Below are 22,692 nucleotides of genomic sequence, written 5' to 3'. Positions count from 1 at the left end.
CAAATGACAATCGATGAAAAGCCCTATAATGGGGTTCCTGGGAATTTTTTACTAATTATCAAAAAAATTTTGTCGTTTTTCTTCTTCTTTTTTTCTTCTAGTAAAAGATATAGTTTTGCTTATACAGGGGTTTCATTAAGAATGTCCATTCTCTGAGTTGTGCTGGCTATATATGGCTCCTTATTGAGTTACAGAGTGTTTTATTTAAAAATTTAAGAATTATTTTTGCTCAGTATTTTAAAACTATTCGACGTATCCTTTTCATACTTAGAAAGTGTAGGTACTATACACCCTATGAAATTTTGTGAAATACAGGTTTCCGGCTATTACCAGAGGAGTACGACAGGGGAAAGCAAAGGGTTGACCCTTCGTAAATTCTACGTCCCTGGCGAAATTGCCATTTTAGTGCAATTTTTAGATTCTCCATTACTCCCTATGTACATAACATACTATTCACTCGTAACGATAAAGTCATTAGTTTTCGAGATATTTGAAGTTAAACATGTAACGGCACAGTTATTTTGATTAATATTTTGTGCCGCTTAATTTTTAATTTCAAATATCTCGAAAGCTAATGCTTTTATCGTTAAGACTGAAGAGTATATTATTCATTATTAACGATAAAATCATTAGTTTTCGAGATATTTGAAACTAAAAATTAAGCGGCACTTAATTAACTGTGCCGTTACATGTTTAACTTCAAATATCTCGAAATTTATCGTTACGAGTAAAGAGGATGTTATTTACTTAGAGAGTATTGGAGAATCTAAAAATTGTGATAAAATGGCAATTTCACCAGTGAAGTAGAATTTGGGACGGGTCAACCATTTACTGTCCCCTGTCGTACGCCTCTGGTAATAGCCGGAAACTTGTATTTAACATAATTTCATAGGGTGTATTATAGTACTTACACTTTCTACCAAGTATGAAAAGGATACGTCGAGTAGTTTTAAAATACTGAGCAAAAATATTTTTTTAAATTTTGAAATAAGACTCAGTAACTCAATAAGGAGCCGTATATTATTTAGCGATTTTGGTTAAATCTTAATATTTTCTGGTCTAGAATCTACAACTCAGAGATTGGACATTCTTAATGAAACCCCCTCTATAAGCAAAACTATATCTTTTGCTATAAGGAAAAAAAAGAAGACGAAAAAATTTGTTAATATGTGAAAAATTCCCAGGAACTCGATTGTCGGTATAGCATTTCAAAATGTTCAATGCCCGCGACGTTATTAAAAAAAAACAAATTGAATTTGCAATTGAAAATATAGTAACATTTAATAAACAAATTAAATATCTCATAAATTATTAAATATTTTTTAACCAATGTTTTTTTGCCTAATACTGGTAACATAGCGCAACTTCTCCTATTAAACAAAATAATTTATAGTGCTTATATATTGTTAAATTTTATATATAATTATTTAAATAAATAGGTCAAATTTAATTTAGTAAGTTTTAGGTAAAAGATTTATCCCTTAGCTTTGTAGAAGAAAATTCTAAAGACCTTCATTATAATGTAAATTACCTCAGCAGTTAAAAAAGTAAATATTGTGCAAAAATGACCCCTTTTTAATTATTTAAACAATGATCCTCTCATATGATTTGGATACTTTTTTGAAAATATTTTTTGTAGTCACCTAAACTTTGATATAAAATTTATTCCAACCTGTACGGAATAACATTTTGATTTTATTTTATTTTATTAGGCTATCTTAACCAATTTTTGTTTTACAGTAAAACAAAAAATCCAATATATTCAGAGAAGCAAAACCTACATTTTTTTACCTCTAGATATTTTTTGTATCACTAATAATGTTATTTTGAAAAAATTAATAAAATTGCACTTTTTGTTATAAAAATGTAATTTTGTGAAAGATTAGATATTTTTAAATTATTGAATATTCTTTTGTATTAGCCATTAGATATACTGGCCCAACAGAATAACTAATACAAAACTATGGGAAAGAACAAATCAAACTAATATATCTAATACAGTCAGGGAAAAAATGGAAATGGTTTGGCCACACTTTGAGGAAAGAACAGAGAAACATAGCAAGACAAGCACTTGAATACCAACCAGAGTGGAAAAGAAATAGAAGAAGACAAAACAACAGCTGGAAAAGAACTACAAGGATAAAACACGAAAACATTGGAATAAGATGGGGTGAAGTCAAAAACAGATAAAAAAATAGGAGAGATTGGAAGGAACTAGTACGCAGTTTATCCAGAGAATAAACACAAAAGAAGATGCGATGACCCTATCAGTCAGCAATCTTACACTTTTGGCCAAGAAACGCATAAGCGCCCAATACTCCACAAGAAGGGATGGAACTAGAGAGAGAGAATCATTATGTAATTTTATCTTTCTTAGAATTCCTGTTAGGAGTTAGATTAACCTTTACGAAATGGTAAGGAGCATTATCACATACAATTACAGGGTTAATAGGGAGGTTGCTAATCAGTTTTTTGTGTAACCATTTACCATAATTTATTTCGTCATGAAAATTTTAATTCATGTAGTCGAGGAAATAAAATGAAAAAATGGCAAAACCTCGCAATTTTTTCGTCCAGCATCGATTTGTACAAAAATTTGGGATTAAGACATTACACCTTCTAGTTCATTTTCTATATTGAGCCGTTGTACGCTTTTGGTTTTTTAAGGGTGAAAACTACCCCTAATTGTAAAAAATTATAAAATAACATTTTTAACTTTAATATTGTCAACATTTCGTTCTTATTAGTTACATAATGATTGTTTTATGCTTTAAGATATACTATCATAATATTTCAACCCTTCAAACCACCCTTGTTGGAGCTATATATAAAAAATTTACTCATCCTAAAAGAATAATGTTGGCTTGTATCAATTTACATAAAAATTTGGGATTAGGATCATCTCACCCTGTACTTCATATTCTATATCATGCTTAAGGGCGTTGATTATTTTTAGGGGTGTAAACTACCCCTTATTGTCAAATATTATATAAAAACATTGTAAACTTTAATATGGGTAAAATTTGGTTTTGATTGGTTAAATAATGATTGTTTGTACTTTAGGATATAATATCATTATATTTCAATCCTTAAAAACCACCCTTAATAACATTACAATTTTTATAAGCAGATAATTTAATAGATCTATACAGGAAAAAAGTAGAATTAAAGAATTACAAAAACATTTATTTACACAAAAATACGAATTTACAAATATGTACAAATACAAATAGTTTTTTAGTCATCTTCCAGTATACGAACGAAAATTATCCATAAGAGGACTATTCGAATTTTTCGGAGAAAAAATTCGTTTTATAAACATAGCTCCTTTATTTTTGGCGATAAAAAGTTTTTCCAAAAATGATTTTGTATGATTTTTGAAGAGTTATAAGACTGTAAACTAAATTCCGTAAGATCCCTTAGTTTTTAATTGGGGTGGGTTTAAAGGGCTCGAATAAGGGGGTGTTTGCTTGTAAATAGAGGTTTTAAACAGCTATATCTCGCTAACTGTTCACTGAAATGAAAATCTATGCACAAGGAAATTTTAGTTATTAAAAAAGCTACAATTTAGTAGTCCATTATTTTTTTCGTATCTCCAGTATTTTTCGGAGATATTTTGAAGTAAAAGGTGAAAAATGGAAAATTCCAAAAAATTAATTTTTCTTTTAACTCCAATTTTTCTAAAATTCAACCTTTTAAATAGGTCAAACTTCTTGGCTGTATTGATAATTAAATTATAAAAGGAATTACAGAAAGGTGAAGACAAATTTTTAATTAATAAATTATTTTTTTGATCATAAGTCGCTTAGGTTTTAGGCTAGAAATTTTTTATTATTATTTTTTGAAAGGTCTAACTGAATACTTGAAAAAAGATTATGCAAAGTTTTTCCGTTATTTGGCTTTGAATATTTTTATTTTAAATTATGCATTTGACGAAAAAAGCTAACTTTTAACATGCCGTATCTCGGTTTGTATTAGTCTTAAAGATATTACAGAAAACGAATTTGGTTTGTGTTACTAAAAGATACATTTTTGATATCTAGAGTTTTTTTATTAAATGCATATTTTTCGAGGTATTCTCAAAAAGTCCTCTAAAAAGTCGATTTTTTCGTTGAAAAACTGTTTCAAGTGCGAATAACTCGAAAAATATTAGTTTTACGAAGAAAATGTAAAAAACATTTTGTTCTTAGAATTACATTTTACATCGATTTACATGGTTAAAATGTAATAAAAAATTCCCACTCCCCGAGATTGGGTGGTAACCACCCCAAGGTTTTAGCGTACAGCGGCATGATATAGAAAATCCTTGGACTATTCCCTACCTTCTGTGAAAATTTCAGGTAAATCCATGCTGGACAAAAAAATTGCGAGCCAAAATGCTTTATTTCCTCGACTAACGGAATTTATTTCGGCATGGAATCGCCTGATTTTGGTCGAGTTATCTGTTCAACTCTCACAAGAAATAAACATGTATTTTTATTAATCTTAATGAGTTGAGATTATACTAAACTTTAAACATTTGTGTAGAACTTCCGTCAACTCTCTGTCATGATCTAATCTAACCACACATAATCTAACACATTCTTTTTTGTTCTTTACAGACAAATCTGCTGTAGTTAAATGTGCTATATACCACTCCGATGTCGATGATTCTGCCGAAAGTAGTACAGATGAGGAAGGACTTCATGAACTACCCAATATTCCTCAAGATACCACAACAGGAAGTCACGGCAAACAAAAACTGATGAAGATGGTAGATAGGTTGGCTGAATCAAAGTTTTTCCAGGCCGCTACCGAGAATCGGTACATTAAGAAAGCCATGGAAGGTGAGTTTCCTTCTCAATATCTTTTAATTTGTTATTTTATTATCTGTATTTAGAGAATTGTGGTAATAATTAATTAGCGTAACTTGGAATGAGGTAAGTACTCTTCCCATTTCACAAAAATGTTATCTGAGTGAGAATATCTATTGAGAAGTTCTGTGACTACTCGCAGTTCAGTTGTCTGAAGCTCGAAGAGCATTTCTACGTAGCAAGCAGAAGGTTGTAGTAACTTTTGTACTTTTTTTTTGTGAATTTGATGGCCTTGGCCGAGCCAATTAGCCAGACATTTTGTTATTTTAAAAACAAACAAATTTGATTTTTCAATCAGAGGAATTTTTTCTGTATTTCTAACTCTAAATACATAACAAACTAACATTATTATCTACAATTATTATCTAAATAATACTCTGTTTTGGTTGTTCATTTTTTTTTGTAAATTTTTATTTTTTTTTGTATTTTTTGTTGTATTTTTTTATATTGTTAATTTGTTTTTTTTTATTATTTTTTTTTATTGTTATTTTTTATAAATTGTTTTTTTTACTACGCTAAGACGTAAACCCGATTCAACATCGCGGAGGTTTACATTTTCTTAGTTTTTTTTCTTTTTTTTTTGCTTTTTTTTTTTGCTTTTCTTTTTCTCTTTTTTTGTTCTTTTCTTTTTTCAATTATAATATACAATAATTACTTAAATCTACAGGGTTTAAAAAAAATTAACAACAAAACAAACATGTTTGTTTTGTTTTAACAAACATGCCTGCTTTGTTTTAACAAAATTTCTTAAATACAGGGTTTTTATTGCTACAATCTATATTTACAGTTTTTGATGTGTTCGTAAATTGTTTTTAATGTATTAATATCTTCAGAAAATATCAAATTGTTCAGGTAGACGGGAAGTGGAATTTTTAATATATTAAGATTATCATAAAATTTGTTTATATTTACTGATTGATGTGAACATTCGAGGAGAATATGTAGTAGATCACCTTCTTTTCCACACTCACAGTTAGGTAACTCTGTGAGACCCAAACTGTACATATGAAGGGGGGTAAGAGCATGATTACATCTCAATATATTTATAGCTCTTATGAAATGGCGATTTGATACAGAATGAAACCATCTTTTAATGGGAATTTCAGACTGCATTTGTTGCAACTTTTGTAATTGTCTTTTATGTTGTTACGTTTTAAAAATTCGACCATCTATATACTATTTTTATTAATAAGATTATTCCACTCTTTCATATCGTTTCCCACATGTTTCCTATTTGAATAGATAGCAGACTTTTAATTTGGTTGTCATGGATACGTTACGGTACGTCACCTTGACAGTCGTCAATTCTAAAATTGTTGTGCTGGTGTGGAACATAAGTTTTCAGGCAATTGGGCTTTTATAGACACCTTCATTGGGGAAATCGGCCTGAACTTATGATAAATTGAACTTGGGCATATCGTAGTGTTGCTGTAGGTACATTTTGTGTAGTTGTCAAGTTCACACCGTATGATACGGGACCTATTTCCAAGTCACCATTTTAGATAGATGCCGTGACGATTCCTTGAAGCCATTTTGAAGGAAAATAATACCAGTTATTAGGCCTTAAGCCACAGAATAGATAGGGGTAGAGTTATTGGTGGCAAATACTCTGTGCGAAGTAGAAGAGTTTTTTTGTATCTGTATCCCCTTGAAAACGCTTCTGGCCAAAGGGTTTCCAATTACTTCCAATTACTTCCAATTTCTTCTTTTAGTTTTTCGTTTCGTTTTGTTCGCACTGTTTTGATTACGTCGTTGGATACGTTACTGGTTATTCTTCTCATTGGATACATCGCTGGATACCTCACTACAGATTTAAGATAAGGATTTTTATTAATTAATTTTTTTATGCGTTTATGTTCATTATTCTGTATTAATTTTAGTTTATTTGTGAGTAGTACCTAGTGAATTTTCGGTTTGTTATACTGGTTTATGTTTTACAGCGGTTGCGCTTGAGCTCACGCGACGCTTATAATTGTCTATTAATTTTAAGTACTAGAAGCCCTATTTGCTTTGTCGAAACTAGTTACTATTAGGTAGGTTATCGTTGTGGTTGTTCAATATTATTATATTTGTTCAGTTTATTTTTTTTTGTTAATTATTGCATATTTACATACTAAATTTATTTCTTATTTATTTATTTATTATTAATAGATAATTTATACGTGAGGTATCGCTTAATTTCATTTGTTCCATACACCACATGATTTGTACTGCAACAATTTGGTAGGTTTGGAGTTGCAGTCTACTTTAGGCGTGGGCCGTCGGGCAAATCTGTCTGGCGCCCAGTTAACATCCATATTAAGGTTGAAAGAGAAGTCTCAACGAACCCCCCATCTCCACTTGAGCATAGCGGGCTAAGCCTTTGTTGTCATCCGACAGTCGATGTAGCAACGTAGCGTCCGCGCACGAGTGGCGAGGCGTTGCAATGTAGAATATTTCCCCATTAGGCTGCAGTGAGTTCATGCATAATGATTCTGCTCCGATAAAAGAAGTCTAGATAGATAAATAGAAATAGGTCAACAATGGTCTAATGGCTGTGGCTTAGTAGGTCGCTGTAAATTTGACTGAATATCCCGTGATAAAATCTTTAGCCTGTTTCTGCTGGGTGTATTTCCCCACTCTTCGAGATACTTATTTGGCACCCATGTATCAATTATGTATTTTCTGTGTGTTCGCAATTCTGAAGGAGAGTTCTGGACCGACTATTGGTTTGGTACCCAGGCTAGTGTTAACCTATTTCGACTTCCAACATAAGTAAAAACATTCAAACTGTCTCGCATAAGCTTTGCGTTAACCTGTATGGAACTGGGTGTCTTCAAGACTACTTGTCAGAGTGGACCATAATTTTATTGTTCTCTGCCTGGTGTTTTATTCAATTCTTGGCACAAGTTTGTATAGCAGCAACTTCTGGCTGAAACAATGTCGCGTATGTTCCTAAAGTCAACCGAAATTCTGTCTTTAATTTCGTTCCAAAAAATTGTAGCCCCCGTATTTATGTCAGTTTTGAAATCTTAGTTATTGAAACCAACAAGAGCTTGGCATTTCAGTCCACCGGCATTCCTACATTTATGATTGTCTGAAAAACAGAACATGGAAATGATGAACATGATTAATGATAGAGCAAACCCAAATAGAAAAAGTTAAGACATACAAATATCTGGGAACCTGGGTTGATGACAAAAATGACCAAAGCAAAGAAATTAAAGTCCGAATTGAAACTGCAAGGCAAGCATTTATAAAAATGAAGACACTGCTTACAAACAAAGACCTTCAGTTGCCTCTCAGATTGAGGGCTCTAAGATGCTACATATTTTCTATATTGTTATACGGAATGGAAGCTTGGACTTTGAAGAGACAACACATAAGAAGAATAGAAGCGTTCAAAATGTGATGTTACAGAAGAATATTGAAAATTCAGTGGGTTCAAAGAATTAGTAATGTTGAAGTGCTACGACATTTAAATAAGGAGTTAGAAATTATGAAAAGTATAAAAACTAGAAAACTGGAATATTTGGGTCACATTACCAGAGGAGAAAAATATGAGTTGCTGAGAATTATTATGCAAGGAAGGATCCAAGGAAGAAGAAGCATGGGAAGAAGACGCATCTCCTGGCTGAGGAACCTTAGAGAATGGTTTATTTGTAGTTCATTACAACTATTCAGAGCAGCAGCCAACAAAGTGACCATAGCCATTATGATATCCAACCTCCGATAGGAGAGGGAACTTTAAAAAGTAGAAGGCATTCCTACAACGAAATCTGTCTTATTTCCTGATATACCTTTACTTGGGTTGTCTCTTCCATTACGCTAATACGAGCCTGTTTACTGGAGGTCCGGTCTCTGCACATATTCGTGCTAATATATAAGATTATACCCGCTATAGGTTCAGTACATTCAGTACAGAATTGGTACATGGAACGTCCAGGGACTGATCCAAAACCCTGGAAAGTTACACATAATTGAAAAAGAAATGGCAGACCACAATCTATCGGTACTGGGACTCTCAGAAACTCACTGGAGAGGAAAAGGGCATTTTAAAACAACTGCTGGCTATTTTTCAGGCCCAGATAACAAAAGTACAAATGGAGTCGCAATAATTGTACCCTCTAAACTTAACGACTGCGTAATTGGATATAATACTATTGATGACAGGATAATATCCCTTAAAATGAGAATGTCCACCAATACCCTACACCTTGTCCAGGTATACGCTCCTACAACAGCTGCACAAGAAGAAGACATCAACAGGTTCTATGGTCGTCTAGAAGAAACTGTTCGCGCTATTCCGAATCGTGAACTCGTCATAATTTTATGAGATTTTAACGCCAAAGTGGGGTCATCTAATGAAAATATTGAAGGAGTGCTGGGCAAAAATGGACTGGGACAGAGAAATGAGAATGGCGACCGTCTAGTGGAGTTCTGTGTAGAACAACATCTTACAATTACAAACACGTTATATCAACATCATCCACGGAGATTATACACATGGCGCAGCCCAGATGGACGAACAAGGAATCAAATAGACTACATCCTAATAAGATCAAGATGGAAGTCGTCGTCCATCAACTGTAAAACATATCCTGGCGCAGACTGTGGAAGCGATCATCAACTCCTGGTATTGAACGTTCGACTTCGTTTTAAAGTCCCCAAAAGAAGACCCCAGAGAAAAGTCATGTCTCTAAGTCCATCAAAAATCAATGACTTCCAACAAAACCTAGAAGATGCTCTTTCTTTAGACCAAGTAGATAGTGACCCTGAGAGCACTTGGATCTATCTGAAAAATAAGGTAATCGAGGCTGCAAAAGACTGTGAGGCAGCGGTTTCCACTGGCCGTAAGCCATGGATATCCGATAATACGTGGACTGTGATTCAACGCAGAAAAGAACATAAAACTAGATACGGAACAAACGATGAATACAGAGCGTTATCGAGAGAAATCAGAAAACATTGCCGCAAAGATAAAGATGATTACACTCTCAAATATACAGAGAGATAGAGGAACATGGCTGTCGAAATCAACCGAGGGACTTATTCCAGAAGATCAAACTCCTTACCAGAGAATTTAAACCTCAAACGTGGTCTGTAATAGATAAGGAAGGTGATTTAAAGACCGATACTGATGAAATATTGGAAACATGGCGAAACTATTGTGGCGAGCTATATAAAAATAACGAGGTATCAGCAGAAAATCAGTGGCCTTCTGACTACCCTAGAGAACCTACTGTCTTACTCGCTGAAGTCAAAGATGCAATTAAATCACTAAAGAGAAATAAATCCCCAGGCATTGATTCAATACCATGTGAAATACTACAGTTACTAGGTGACAAAGGATTACATATCATCCATTCTATCTGTGTCGCTGTTTGGAATTCAGGAAAATGGCCATCTGATTGGTGTACCTCAATTTATATCCCACTACACAAAAAAGGAACTACTACCAGATGTGAAAACTACCGCACACTGTCACTAATAACACATGCTAGTAAAATCTTGTTGCATATCATCAAAAACAGATTAAAAACCTATCTACATTACCAAATACCTCAGGAACAAGCGGGGTTTGTAAAGGGTAAAGGTACAAGGGAACAAATTCTGAACCTGAGACAACTCATTGAAAAGTCTAGAGAATTTCAAGTACCTATGATTATATGCTTCGTTGACTACCAAAAGGCATTTGATTGTGTAAGCTGGATAAATCTGTGGTCAATTTTAATAGAAATGGGCGCACCAATGCACCTGGTGACACTTATTAAAAATCTGTACCAGTCTAATATAGCGACAGTACGACTAGATCAGAAGTTCTCAAACCAATTCAAGACCGAGAGAGGTGTTAGACAAGGATGCGTGTTGTCACCTGACTTATTTAACATTTATGGTGAACATGTCATGAGGATGGTTTTAGAAGGATGGGCCGGTGGAGTAACAGTAGCTGGTAGGAAAATCTCCAATTTAAGATTTGCTGATGACACTACACTTATAGCAGCAAATGAGCAAGAAATGTTTGATCTTCTGCGAAGAGTTGAGTACGAAAGCAATAAAGTTGGTCTGAAAATCAATAAAGCTAATACAAAAATAATGGTGGTCGACAGATTTGACACTATTCAACTGACTAACATATTACAGGAATACCAGATAGTAAACAACTTTGTCTATCTCGGGTCTAGTATAACTAACGATGGTAACTGTGAAACAGAAGTTCGGAGACGTATTGGTATGGCAAAAAATGCGATGAGTCGCCTAACTAAAGATTGGAAAGACAGATCTATCTCTCAAAATATCAAGATGAGACTGGTGAATGCCCTTGTATTCTCAATATTTCTATACGGAACAGAGACTTAAACTCTTCGCGCATGCGATCGCCAAAAAATTGATGCCTTTGAGATGTGGTGCTGGAGAAGAATGCTGCGCATACCTTGGACAGCTCATAGGACAAACGTTTCCATTCTAAACCAACTCAATATTAAAAAAAGGCTGTCCACATTATGTCTGCAACGAATTCTGCAATTCTTTGGTAACGTGGTTCGCAGAGGTGACGACAGTTTGGAGAGATTAATTGTCTCTGGAAACGTTCCGGGGAGAAGATCAAGAGGACGATCACTAACTAGATGGTCTGAGCAAATAAAGCATTCAGCTGGAAACTCAACTGCGAAGCTCTTAGAGCAGCTGAAGATAGAGACCAATGGAGAAACATTGTTAGGAATATTGGAAGAAATCACGATCCCCAGTAATGGGGAAACGACAGGCGAGAGAGATAGGTTCAGTAGAACCTATAGCGGGTCAATTGGAACAGTTTTTATGGAGCCCGTAGCACTTAAGCTTAGAAAGTATTGAATATCAGTAGGCAGTCGAACTGCCTCAGATAGCTGTGTGTTGTTCCATCAAGCCACTAAACCATAAGTTATCATGGATCATATTACCCTTGCGTATAACCATAGGTTGACTTTTCTGTTTCACCCCCCATTTTTTACCGGACAGACGCCTACTTCTTCCAAATGGATTCTTAGTACGTGGATACGTAGATTCCAGTTACATTCTGGTGGAATATTACGGCTAGATATTTTGCTTGACTTGAAAATGGAATCCCCACTCTCCTGAGCACTGGTATAAATAGTGATCGTAGAAGTAGTACTGTTCTTTTAGTGAAAGTAATAACTGCTATTTTTTGTAGGTTGAATATTAGCTTAAGGTATGAATTGATTGCTTTCGAAAATGTCCTTGACTACGATTGCCAGATTCCAAGTATGTATATCCAAGATAGTAGAAACCTTCCCTGGACAGCTTCGTGCGTAAGGCATCCATCAGTATAATAACCACATCAATAGAGGTCTCCTTTAGTGTCTCCTCAGCCTCCTTGTGTTCCTTTCCTGTTGATAGCTCTTGGCAACTTCAAGTTTCTGTTCAACTCTTACTCTTACCACTTCATGTCAGTATAAATTTGCAATTATTCGAAAGCCTCTGTCCAGCTATATCCAAGGCAGCTGTTTTTAGTATTACATACCTGCATTGTGTTCACTTGGAAGCCTTCATATTGAACACATTTACGATAATTTCAAACTATTCCATATTTTTGTCCGTGGGTATTTTACAATTTTGAGTTATTTCTATTACAGTCGAACCCGCTTATTGGAATAGCCTTCGTGCCAGGCAAAATTATTCTTATAACCGGGATATTCTAATAACCGATCATTGGTGGCTAGCCGAAATAAGTGTACCGAATATACGTAATAATAGTATTTATATACTATGCCAATATGTATAATGTATATGTATATGGTTTTACGTCTTTTTATGTCAATAATACAGTAGTGTAACTACTACTTATCTATGTATTAAATACCAAATTACATTATATGTATGTGAATGAATACAGTAATTAATATAAAAAGTAATTAATATGAAATGTATGCAATATATATAAATATAGATATGTAAATATTTTCTTATTAAAATACATATATAAAAAAATTACTTATTTTTTCTTGAGAAATCATCGGTAATTATATATTTTTTGTTGTGGTCATCCTTAATCCATTGGTTGAATCGAAGTTGTATTGGCGTCAAGACATGGATTGTTACATTATTCAACCTCACGTCTGGTTAAAGATCTTTTCTTTTCAAATTTAACAAACCCATGATTCACTTCTTGCAAACAAGTAGGTACTCTAAGGGTAAGAACAGAACAAGTGGGTCGCGGTGGAGGTCGCGGTGGAGGTGGAGGTGGAGGTCGCGGTCGATGTCGATATCCATGTAAAACAAACACATTGTAGTGAATGGAAGAGAACAGAGCAGGTAAGTCGCGGTGGAGGTTTAGCGCGATGCCATCCAGGAGGTTTACATCGATGCTTTTGAAAATAAAATGAGTTTGTTTTACATAGATGTCTACTGAGCGGTCTACAAGGATGCTTCCCTGTGATTGGTCCGTTCGAAGCCAAGTTGTCATTACCTGCGCTATCTGAGTTGATACTTTTTATATAATCCCTTTTTTGTATTCAGTTTATTTTAAAATTTCTAAAGTAATTAAATTCAGTAAATTTTTGAAATATGAAGGAGGATCTGATTATTTACAGCTGACATTTCATCACTATCATCATTTGACTGACACAACATCGCAAAAGCACAGTCTTTTTTTGTCATTAAAATTTCATTAAACTACTTCACTTGATAGTGGTTCTAGCTCGACTGACAGCGCAGGTAACCTCCTTGCTATGTGCTGTCGACCTACACCTCTACCTCGACTCACTTGTTCTGTTTTTACCCTTAGGGTAAATTCTAAATATGTAAACTGCTTCTAAAAATTTTATAACAGGCAACTCAGTGGATGGCAATATGTATAGAACTTTGTAGACAAATAAAAATTACTTTAAGACCCATGCATTTGTCGGCTAAAGATCGAATTGGTACTCGTAAAAAAGTAATAAATATTTATTATCTACTTATTAGGAAATCCTAATAATATACAGGGTGTCCAGAAACTCTACCGACAAACGAAGACAGGAGATTACTCAGATAATTTTAAGACAATTTAACCCAAATCACCTAGTCCGAAAATGCTTCCTAAGGGAGCTAGAGCTCTTTGAAGATGGCGCCATGTAATTAGTTTTTCTTAAATACCTCCAGAACGCTTCTATTTAGAAACACGAACATTTGTATACATATTTACTTTCCTGAAATGAATCGATTCCATCCATTGCGAATTTCTAGTACCGGTCATAGGCGTCCGTTTTGGGTGGGGCAACGGTTATTTTATCGCATAACCTTTTTGTCTTCAACTTTTAAGCATTTTTGATACTGGATTATTAAATTGTGAGGTATTATAGTACTAAAAGGTACTCTTACTTTAAGTCGGTGGGATACACCGTTTTCTAGAAAAATCGATTTGAAAGTTTTTAGTTCTGGGAATTTGAAAAAAAAAAGTTAAAAAAAATTAAAAATAAACCGATGTATTTTACCAACTTAAAGCAAGAGTAACTTTTAGTACTCGAATATTTCATAATTGAATAATCTAGTGTCAAATATACAGTGAAACCTCGATAAGTCGGCCCCCGATAACCCGGAAGTCCGGCTAACCCGGACCGATTTTCATCGGACAAACATTTCAACAATAAAAATGTATGTATTATGTTAAAACATTTTATCTGCAGCCGCTTCTGGAATGTCTTAAAAATATCGAATTTCATTGATAAAACTTCCCTTCCATAATAATATATTTGAGAGATAATGGGTATCTGTGTAATTTGAGCTATATGATAGTAAAAATGACTCATGCACACGGCGGCGGCAGAGTGATATTCATTATCGCAAACAACAGGCACCTGTTATTCTTTTATTTATTTTCAACTGTCTTTTAAAAAATTGTTTTTTAAACAATGGTCTTTTAAACAATGAAAGAGTCACTGTTCTTAAATTACATAAGCAGACCAGACGAAATTATTGACACAACCAAACTGACTGAGTTTTTTTACCTAGAAATTAATAATACATACTCTATATTGTGTATACTAAACTCTATACAACCATAGGTAACTGTGCATATATATTTCATATTATTTTGCTTATAAGGGACTTTATCTATAAGTATACCGTATTTTATTAATTTTTACCATGCTCTCCGGCTAACCCGGATTTTCGATAACCCGGATCGGCCGCGGTCCCGATTAATCCGAGTTATCGAGGTTCCACTGTACTTAAAAATTAAAGACAATAAAGTTATGCTATAAAATAACTGTTGACCTACCCAAAACGGACGCCTATGACCGGTACTAGAAATTCGCCATTAATGAAATCGATTAATCTCTGGAATATAAATAAATGTACCAGTTTTCATCTTTCTAAATAGTTTTTTTTAATCTTTTTTTTTTAATTCAAGGAACGAAAAATTTTCAAATCGATTTTTCTAGAAAACGGTGTATTCTATCGACTTAAACTAAGAGTAACTTTTAGTACTAGAATAACTCACAATTTAATAATTCAGAGTCAAAAATGCTTAAAAATTAAAGATAAAAAAGTTAGGCGATAAAATAACCGTTGCCCTACCAAAAACGGACGCCTATGACCTGTACTAGAAATTCGCAATGGATGGAATCGATTCATTTCTGGAAAGTAAATATGTATACCAATTTTCGTTTTTCTAAATAGAAGCGTTCTGGAGGTATTTATGAATAACTAATTACATGACGCCATCTTCAAAGAGCTCTAGCTTCCTTAGGAAGCATTTTCGGACTAGGTGAATTGGGTTAAATTGTCTTAAAATTATCTGAGGAATCTCCTGTCTTCGTTTGTCGGTAGAGTTTCCGGACACCCTGTATAAACCAGCAATACAGATGTTACAGGCCTTTGACGACAAACCATAATACCAAACATAATTTAATTTTTTAGTAAATTGTACAAAAAATTTATTCGTCGACCTGAAAAATATTCTAAGCGGTATTATGTAATTAGAACATATTCCAATAAATGGATAAATTTATTAGGATAATAAATCAGGGATTCTAATAAGCTGGTTCGACTGTACTTCTATGACATTATTTGTTAAAATTTTGTTATTTTTAGGTGTGTCAAATACAGACCTTCGATTGACGGTAGAAGTAAAGTCGATCGTCGGCACTCTAGTCTTAAATATTCCCCCTCCACCGACAGATCGTATCTGGATAGGTTTCAGGCCGGTCCCCGAAATTTCCCTGTCTGCCAGACCAATCGTGGGCGAGAGAAACATTAGTTATATTATGGTAACGAGTTGGATCGAGAAAAAATTAGTTCAAGAATTCCAGGTAAGCCGAGTAAATGATAACTACTAATGAATGGGTTGCATGTGTGAGTCCATTTCAAATGGGTTATACAAATAAAATTCAGACATTCTGTTTTATTCAGTCAAAAGGACGACCGAGCTGGTTTCGGACACATGTCCGAAATACTCAGTACTGACCTTTATTAGATCACAAATTTCCTACGCCGTCACGTTGTTATTTTCCTGGGTTCGTTTTCTTTTTCCAGCCGAAACGCTTGGAGTATTGGCGTCAATTATTATCTTATCACTGATTATTTCATTCATAGGAGATTCTGACCAATAGAAAGCTACAGAAATCAAAATTAAACTGATAATTTTTGATAATATCCCGTCGTCAAGTATATTACGTCAGATGTCCTTCGTTGCTACGAAAAAATACATTCAGTGACAAATATTTATAATAACTATATCCACGAGGAAAATAAACTTCCTGTAGCTGGCTGTATACCATAAATCACAAAAATACGAAGTTTCTTGTAAAAGGTATATATTAAAATACCCTAAATAAGGGTCACAATACAAAACGTTTTCGGATTAAGGAATCCATCATCAGTGTTTAAAAGCCCTAAAATTAAGTATAACCTAATTAAATGAGATAAAAGTTAAAATTGACAGAGGTTTTCAAGAACAAGAGGTCATACTTACAAAATTTTCATGCCTGAGCCACCAAAATGTATCGGGTAAAAACCCTTTAAATGTAAATAATAAGGATGTTTTACATATTTATATAAAAGTCATTGGATGATATAGATAAACCTGGATGTTACCCAGGGCAACACAGGACTCTCCCCACGTGGTTGGAACTTTTTTTGGAGAAAACCTCACATATTGGATTTCAATGGCCAACTGACAAGTGAATTCAAGAGCAACCCAAAATGACATCAAGAACTGTCAATGTAACCTAGTTGTAATATTACTTCAGCCACAACATTAAAGATTAATTTAAATGTTTTAAGATAAAAAACAGTATCAAATTTACAAATAGTAAAAATAAAAGATGTTCGCAAAATATGAAAGATTTTTTTTTTCTAAAAATAATGCATTAATTAAGTATTCAAAATAGGGAAATGAAATGTTTACGTTACAGGAAGTTATGCAGTCAACAATACCAATAGGTGTTGTATTAGTGGTATAAAATTGTCTAATCGTATTGACAATTTTATACCACTAATACAACACCTATTGGTATTGTTGACTGCATAACTTCCTGTAACGTAAACATTTCATTTCCCTATTTTGAATACTTAATTAATGCATTATTTTTAGAAAAAAAAAATCTTTCATATTTTGCGAACATCTTTTATTTTTACTATTTGTAAATTTGATACTGTTTTTTATCTTAAAACATTTAAATTAATCTTTAATGTTGTGGCTGAAGTAATATTACAACTAGGTTACATTGACAGTTCTTGATGTCATTTTGGGTTGCTCTTGAATTCACTTGTCAGTTGGCCATTGAAATCCAATATGTGAGGTTTTCTCCAAAAGAAGTTCCAACCACGTGGGGAGAGTCCTGTGTTGCCCTGGGTAACATCCAGGTTTATCTAGATCATCCAATGAATTTTATATAAATATGTAAAACATCCTTATTATTTACATTTAAAGGGTTTTTACCCGATACATTTTGGTGGCTCAGGCATGCAAATTTTGTAAGTATGACCTCTTGTTCTTGAAAACCTGTCAATTTTAACTTTTATCTCATTTAATTAGGTTATACTTAATTTTAGGGCTTTTAAACACTGATGATGGATTCCTTAATCCGAAAACGTTTTGTATTGTGACCCTTATTTAGGGTATTTTAATATATACCTTTTACAAGAAACTTGGTATTTTTATAATAACTATGTTTAATTGTACTAATTTGTACTTACATAAATAAATTACAATAAAATTTTGGTTTTGAACAGTTTTATTCATGAAATAATCGCAGCAAATTGCACTCGATCTCTAAAAAATTATTATCGAATTTTTGCCCTCGTGACACTTTGACATAATTTCACTCCCCTTCGGGTCGTGAAATTAAAACTGTCAAAGTGGATTTGTTATAAGGACCTCTTTTTGAGTAAGTTTGTGCAAAGAAATCGAATAGGAATAATTTACCTAACGGAGGCGACGATACAGCTTGGACTAATATATATTTTCGATGCCGAATATTTCCAACACATTTAGAACTGACAACGCTATGTTTATTCCAGTAGAATGTCGTACATAATTCTGTATCGCTCTGAAGGTAAGAGATTCACATATCTGCTCACTAGGTGGCTTTTGGCCTGCCATCGATTAGGCGAATATAGCAGAGGTCTCGTTTTCCTTCGTAAGATGAGATATCTTCCCGTATTAATATTTCAATCAACGGTAATAGTTTTTGACATATAAGCGATTAAAAATTAAAAAATTGCGAAATCGGCCATTTTTAACCCTGAATCGGACATTTACCTGAAAATTTCAATGTTGCCAAGGTAGGTAGATATTCTTTAAACATCGATTGATGAAATACCGAAGAGTTTTTTGCAATACAATATCGAAAACCCCTTTGTTTTTTAATTCCTAATCAAGCGGGCGCGACACTGTAGTATAAGTGAGGACGTTTGAGTGTGCATAAATTCATTATCTCGAGAATGGACAAATTTGAAGAGAAATCCTTAGACAGGTCGATTTTTATTTTTAAATTAGGAGTTTTTGGCATATATATAATACTAGTGACGTCATCCATCTGGACGTGATGACGTAATCGATGACTTTTTTAAATGAGAGTAGGGGTTGAAAGAAAGGTACTACGCAAGATATTCGGAGCGGTTTGTGAGAACGGAATATGGAGGCGTAGATATAACTTTGAACTGCAGAATATCTACAAGCAAACGTTTGGTGGAAAAGATATTATCACTATAATTAAGCGAAATCGCCTGCAGTGGGCAGGACATATAGCCCGAGCCCCTGAATCGAACATGATAAAAAGGATTCTAACAGCTCAACCCGTGGGAATGTGAAGACGGGGTAGACCAAAGTTGAGATGGATGGACGGGGTAGCACAAGATGCCGAGAAGATCGGAGTCGGCAACTGGAAAGTGCAGGCAAGGGACAGAACAGAATGGCGTAGAACGCTTGAGAAGGTCGAGGCCCTCTAAGGGCTGTAGCACCATGATGATGATGATGATGAGGGGTTGTGTGATAGCTCATTTGAAAGGTTATTTAAATCTGTATTCAGTAATATAAACATTGACATAATTATTTATACGGTGTGTACAAAAAAATTTTTTTATCAAATTAATTTACACAAAAAGAAGAAAAATTTTTTGAACACCCTGTATAAATAATTGTGTTAATAATTATGTTATTACTGAATAGATAATTAAATACCCCTACTAATCACACGACCCCTACTCGCATTCAAAAAAATCATCGATTACGTCATCACGCCCAGATGGATGACGTCACTAGTATTATATATATGCCAAAAAGTCCTAATTTAAAAATAAAAATCGACCTGTCTAAGGATTTCTCTTCAAATTTGCCCATTCTCGAGATAATGAATTTATGCAAACTCAAACGTCCTCACTTATACTACAGTGTCGCGCCTGCTTGATTAGCAATTAAAAAACAAAGGGACTTTCGATATTGTATTGCAAAAAACTCTTCAGGATTTCATCAGTCGATGTTTAAAGAGTATCTACCTACCTTGGCAACATTGAAATTTTCAGTTAAATGTCCGATTCAGGGTTAAAAATGGCCGATTTCGCAATTTTTAAATTTTTAATCGCTTATATGTCAAAAACTATTAACCTAAAAGAAAAGTCGCTAAAGACCTTTTCTGTTTGGAATTATTCAAAAAATCTAAAAAGCTTTGTTCGATGCAAAAAAAATAATTTTAGGAAAAAACCCTAATCTTTCCCCTCGCCTGGCAAGGCCTTTTGCTGTTCAGAATCGCCTGCCATTGTACACATTTCTTCTAAATGACTTACTCAAACACATACTTAAATTTGAACTTTACAGGAGAAAGTTTATTTTACCCCCTAAACTATGCACTTTCGACTCACCTGGTAGATACCCGTGCAGGGCTGATGCCTGCCAGGTCATGGTTTTTAGCCTTGGTGTGCTATGAGTTATCACTAGACAAATTACTAGCCTTACAGGAAGACCGTTAGTTGGAGGGTTCACTAGCTCTTAGACTATATAAAAACATTTCGTCTTTCAATAACATAAGTAAGCCCAAAGCTTGTTGAACGGTTTGAGTAGCTTCCTTTTCAATGATTTATTCAAAACATTGCATGAGATCGTCTTTGGACTGATGATGGTGATTACAGCTCGGCTATTGAATGTCCAACGTGTATCCGATCCCCGGGGAGACGTTTCTTTACAACATAGTTCGGTACATTCATACGTTTCGGAGAAGGAGAAAAGAAGGACGAAAACCCAGGATAAAATGAGCATACGGGAAAGAACGTCGAATTATTCCTTGAACTCCATTATTTTTGCCTGGCATGACAGCGGCGCCTTCATAACTTTGGCCAATTAACTTACTAAGAGTATTGTTTAAGTTTAAATTATTAAGTTGCTCCAAAATACACTTACTAATGCCCTCTGTATTATACGAATGATGTTGAAAATATCCCCAAAATCGTTCAAAGATTTGGTTATCAAGGGTATATCTCAAAATTAACTCAGGGAAGTGTCCTTATTCTCATCAGCCTCGATTGCCACATAAGGAGCCATTTCTACCGGTTTGCTTATTAATCCACGAGCGATATATAACATTGAATCCAGCAGTTCGTTTTGAATTTTTGAAGTTCCCAAAAAGGTTGTATTATTTTCGGTTAAATGTTTTTGCAATATACATACATAGTGTCAACTTTTTCCATTAAGTTGATCAGTCCCCGAAAAACTCAATAGGATTAGTAGATTTCAAACTTTCATCGTGGCCTCTTAGAGCTAATTCAAATGCTCCTCAAAATTTAATGCAGTCGATTATTCTATTTAAAACATACCGTTTTGGCCTATATGTCGTTATGTTCCTTTATTGATATTCTAAAAGCCGAATCCAACTGTCGTTGAATATTGACCCTAATAATTGGTATTCAACACAATAATGAATACCAAAGCTACAGCGAGGTAAATTTTATAAATCGTCAAAATTTATTTTTCGCATTTTTGCATAAAATTTGATTTTTGAACATATTCCACCAATTCTAGAAAAAATTAAATTTCATATTCGGATTCAGCGTTCTCGAAAACATATAAATGATCAAAATTGGTCATTCACCTTAAAGTTGATTTTCGTGGTCGGTATAACGTAATTTTAGGGGTTGCTGCCGCTCGCCTAATTGGTTTATCACCAACTATACCCTCATATACTTGTGTATACTTGTGAGTTGTTTATAATTATATACCTATGTTTTTTTTTGCAGAAAGTATTGGTGATTCCCAACATGGAAGACTTGATTATACCTGTGATGAATCCAAAATTGCCGGATTAAACAAAATGCTTGTAATTATTTCATTTACTTGGTGATAGAAAAAAATACAGGGCAACAAGGTGTCGATTAACACTTAGTCGTATTTTTTAAAAAGAGTTCAAATTGTCTTATTGCCGCATAGTGATGTTATTTGTTCTATTTTATTAAAAATACGGAGAGGCAGTTGAAATAAAAGAGATTGGGTCAAAAGAAATAGATATATAGAAGAAAATAAAATGTTTGTTAATGTTTCCATTTTCAAGTGGGAAAATGTAAAAATTATCATTTTACACGCTTTACATTTCTATTGGACCTGGAATATTGTTATGTTTCAAATACAGTCTCAGTTCTCTCCTATGTTTATTTTTTCCTTATTTCTTATCTTTATTTATTTATTAAGCGCAACAGGCCTTGTAGGCCTAGGGCTAAAATGTTTATTTCTGATTACACAAATAATATAAAAAATTCCTTAATATAACTTACATAACTTATAAAACTTATACATTTTAATTAATTACATTTCATTCTTTTTATACACTCCTTCACCACCTCTCTCCATCTCCTCCTGTCCAATGCTAGTTCTTTCCATCTCTCAAAGTTACTTTTCTTCAAGTCTTCATACACACTGTCCTTCCATCTTTTCCTTGGCCTGCCTTTCCTCCTCTTTTGTATTGGTCTTCGTGAGAATACCATTTTTGGCATTCGTTTACTTCCCATTCTCTCGATGTGCCCCAAGTATCGTATTCTCTGTGCTTTGATCGTCGTCGTGATCGTTGGCTCTTGATATAGTTCTTCCAATTCTTTACTGGTTTTTCTTCTCCACTGACCTTCTATTTTCACACCTCCATATATTGCTCTTTGCATTTTTCTCTCCCATCTTTCTAAAAGGTCTGTTTCTGACTTTTTGAGCACCCATGTTTCGCATGCGTATGTTACTGTAGGTCTGATAACAGTCTTATAAATTCTTATTTTTGTTTTTCTTGATACGTATTTGGATTTCAATAATGTGCGTAATGGTCCATATTTTTTATTTCCTTTAGCTATTCTTGCCTTTATCTCCCCTTCTTCATGACCATTTTCATCTATTTTGGCTCCCAGGTAAATA

The 22,692-nt window shown here is 33.9% G+C and overlaps 1 protein-coding gene across 8 annotated transcripts in view; it reads left to right on the top strand.

Moving 5' to 3' along the window:
- LOC126879052 (testis-expressed protein 2) overlaps window positions 1-21,944 on the top strand; it is a 201,675-nt gene extending 179,731 nt beyond the window's left edge. For all 8 annotated transcript variants that reach the window (XM_050641946.1, XM_050641940.1, XM_050641938.1 and 5 more), the window contains 3 exons: window positions 4,602-4,826; window positions 15,903-16,120; window positions 21,540-21,944. In XM_050641946.1, coding sequence (XP_050497903.1) covers window positions 4,602-4,826; window positions 15,903-16,120; window positions 21,540-21,608 — 512 coding nt within the window. In that variant the 3' untranslated portion in view covers window positions 21,609-21,944. The remainder of the gene's footprint in view (window positions 1-4,601; window positions 4,827-15,902; window positions 16,121-21,539) is intronic.
- The last annotated feature ends 748 nt before the right edge of the window (window positions 21,945-22,692 follow it).

The sequence above is a fragment of the Diabrotica virgifera genome, chromosome 1 (genome assembly GCF_917563875.1).
Source record: "Diabrotica virgifera virgifera chromosome 1, PGI_DIABVI_V3a".
NCBI classification, from domain to species: domain Eukaryota; kingdom Metazoa; phylum Arthropoda; class Insecta; order Coleoptera; family Chrysomelidae; genus Diabrotica; species Diabrotica virgifera.
This window is presented reverse-complemented; position numbering and strand designations above follow the sequence as displayed.